At 40.2% G+C, this 3,051-nt stretch overlaps 2 protein-coding genes across 2 annotated transcripts in view; one reads left to right on the top strand and one right to left on the bottom strand.

Annotated features, from left to right (window-relative positions):
• Positions 1–912, top strand: part of Cd3g (CD3g molecule) — an 11,794-nt gene extending 10,882 nt beyond the window's left edge. The window contains exon 7 of the mRNA XM_004636452.2: positions 724–912. The gene's annotated coding sequence lies outside the window, so the exon portion shown is untranslated. The remainder of the gene's footprint in view (positions 1–723) is intronic.
• Cd3d (CD3d molecule) overlaps positions 1–1,637 on the bottom strand; it is a 19,370-nt gene extending 17,733 nt beyond the window's left edge. The window contains exon 1 of the mRNA XM_023721164.1: positions 904–1,637. Within this exon, the coding sequence (XP_023576932.1) occupies positions 904–940 (37 nt within the window). The 5' untranslated portion in view covers positions 941–1,637. The remainder of the gene's footprint in view (positions 1–903) is intronic.
• Between the last annotated feature and the right edge of the window lie 1,414 nt (positions 1,638–3,051).

The following is a 3,051-nucleotide window of genomic DNA, read 5'->3' as shown; positions in this document are numbered from 1 at the left end:
AAAAAAAAGAGAGAGAGAGACAGAGAGAGACAGAGAGAGACAGAGAGAGAGACAGAGAGAGAGACAGAGAGAGAGACAGAGAGAGAGAGAGACAAAGAGAGAGACAGTCAGAGAGAGAGAGAGAGAGATGACTGTGGAGTATCTTTTCTAAAAACACTGGGACAAGTACTCTAGCCAGGGCCTAAAAATATGAGTTCTCTGTTCATCTGTATATCTCCTTAGAACAGGGCCTTAAGCCATAGAGATGCTGAATATCAGTCTTAGTCTTTTAGTGTTTCTCAGCATTTCTAACACCACTTTAGAGCTAGTTAATCCTTTGGATAGGGCGCTGTCCTGTGCGTTAGAGAGCTATAGCACCACCCTTGGCCTTTGACTGCCAGACCTCAGTAGCAGCTGGGGTGTAGCAAGCAGAAATGTGCTCGGATATCACCAGATGCCCCCTTCTGAGCAAAATCACGGCTAGTCAAGAGCCACTGACCTATAGTAAACTTTTTGTGTGTGTGTGTGGAACCAGGGATTGAACTCAGGCCCTTGCGCTTGCCAGGCAAGTGCTTATTCTACTGGGCCATCTCCCCAGCTCCTTTATAGTAATCTTTTGATTAGATTATCAATAATCTAAAGTTCCGATTCAATAAATCCATCAGAAGTTTTGATCAGAAAGTAAGTCTGAAAGCATCATTTGGTTTTCTGACCAACTAAATTTTTTTCTTTTTTTCATTCCAGGTGTTCTCAAAGTCAAAACAATACATTTGGAGAGCTCCCAAAAGAGTGTTCAGCCCTAAACTTAGTCTCAAGTCCCACAGAGGCGACAAATGGTGAAGGGCAGTCAGAATGAAGTTTAGTTTTTTCTCAAAATAAAATAAAAGTCAAGACTCAGGGTGTCACTTGTTAGAGAGCACTTACCTAGCCTATGTGACACCATGGGTTCCATCCTCAACATGGGGGTGGGGAGGAGGGAACAAGAACAGTGTGGTGGCTCCGGAGCGCCACCTACTGGGGGAGGTTGTAAAAAATTAAAAGCTCAAATAACCCATGTTTGAGAATTATTTTTCAATTTTAATCTGTATTGAGTTTTTGCATAGGTAATAACTCACATGGTTGAAACATGTAGTCAGAAGTTCCCCTCTCCCTCCAGTCTCAGCCACCCGGTTGCTGCCCTGGAGACAAACTAATGTTTTATTCATCTTCCCGGAGGTAACCTAGGAATACATATTGCTCCTATTTCTCCTGTTGCTTTACACAAATGGTATCAACCTATATATCTGGCACTTTCCTGTAGCAAAACTTAACAATTATCTCACACCAGTGTATGAAGAACTTTTTTATACAGCTACACCATCTAGATACACCACAAGTCAGTTAACCAGGTATCTATTGGTGGACATTTGAAATTGATTCCAATCATTTATTCATAACAATCCTATCACTAACAATGTATAAATGTCATTTAAAAATAACTACAGTGAACTATAAATTGCATGTCATAAAATTCACCCATGTTATGTGATGTGATGTCACCTGCTATTAATTTTTAGTAAATTTATCCCCTTCACCATCACTATATCATTTGACCTTCCCCTCATGCCCTTAAAATGCCCTGTTGTGTTTGCAGTCACACCCTGTTCTCATCCTCCATCCTCGGGACTCACAAATCTTATTATGGTCTCCTTAGGCCTGCCTATCTTGGATATTTTCTATAAATGAAAGCATACAAGAAAAGGTCTTTGGGGTGGGGATGTAGCTCAGTGGCACAGTGTCTGCCCAGCTAGTGCAAGATCCTGAGTTTGATTCCTGGTACCAAAAAAAAAAAAATGGCCTTTGAATCTTTTAGTATGTTTAAGGGTTCATTTATGTCGTATCACATATCAGCATTCTGTCTCATTTTGTTATGGAATAATCATTTTATTACACGCACATTCTGTATTGTGTTTATCCATTCACTGCCCAGGGAACATTTACATTGTTTTCATTTTGCTACTATAACTAATGCCATGAATATTCTTGTGCAAGCTTTTGTGTAGTCATGTGTTTTCATTTCTCTGGGCTAAATGTCCTGGTGTAAAGAATTTCTGGATCACATGGCAAGTAACTTTTTTTTTTTGAGACAAGGTCTCACTGTGTAGTTTAGGCTGGCCCTGACCCTGAACTCACTATGCAGCTCCAGTTGACCTCGAACTCCTCAGCCTCCCAAGTGCTGGAATTACAGGCATGAGCCACCATGCCTGGCTTTCTTTACCATTTTTTTTTTTCTGTAGTTTAGGGAAGGGTCTGCAGGATGTTCAGGATCTCACTACTAAATCAGACTAGTAGTGATTCGCCTGTTTACAGCCTCCTAAGATCTGGGATAACAGGCGTGCGCCACCACGCCCGGGCTCAATCGCCCTCTCTGTGTGCCTTGGGGTTGGGTCTGCACCGCAGGCCTGGGAATTGAACTCCCGGCCCCTGTGTCTGCCTAAACAGGTGCTTTAATCCACTGTGCTATTTGGCCAGCCCTCTACCATTTTAAGAAACTGCCAAACTATTTTCCAGCTGGTCGCACAACTTTACATTCCCACCAACAACGGATGAGGGCTGTTGTGTTTCTGCATCCTTATCAATGTTTGTCATTGTCTGGCTTTTGTTATTTTGTTTTGATAATTTTTTTCTTTTCTTTTTTCTTTTTTTTAATATTTTATTGAGAAACAAATAGCAATGAGACAGTTTCAAAACTGATTAGTAGGACAATTTCAATAATTAATACATTACATATTATTTTCTTCTTAGTGACTATTCATAGTACAAGATGCAAACATGCTATGCTGTCCACAAACACTATTAGTGCAAATCTTCCTATTCATTGAGTTAAGAGAAAGTAACTGTATATCTATCCTATTCTGAATATACAGATACAAAATGGTCCTTCATTTATATCCCCTTTTTTGTTTAGTTTTGTCAGATATGGGTATTCCATTGTCATTTAAATATTGTTGCGTGAATTCAGCAAAATAATCCAATATAGTCCAGTAGTCCATAATAGGACTGGCAATGCCTGAAGTTGTTATCTTGAGCCTT

Source organism: Octodon degus, unplaced genomic scaffold, assembly GCF_000260255.1.
Source record: "Octodon degus isolate 3935 unplaced genomic scaffold, OctDeg1.0 scaffold00080, whole genome shotgun sequence".
NCBI classification, from domain to species: domain Eukaryota; kingdom Metazoa; phylum Chordata; class Mammalia; order Rodentia; family Octodontidae; genus Octodon; species Octodon degus.
The sequence above is the reverse complement of the archived record's forward strand: the minus strand, read 5'-3'. Positions and strand labels throughout refer to the sequence as shown.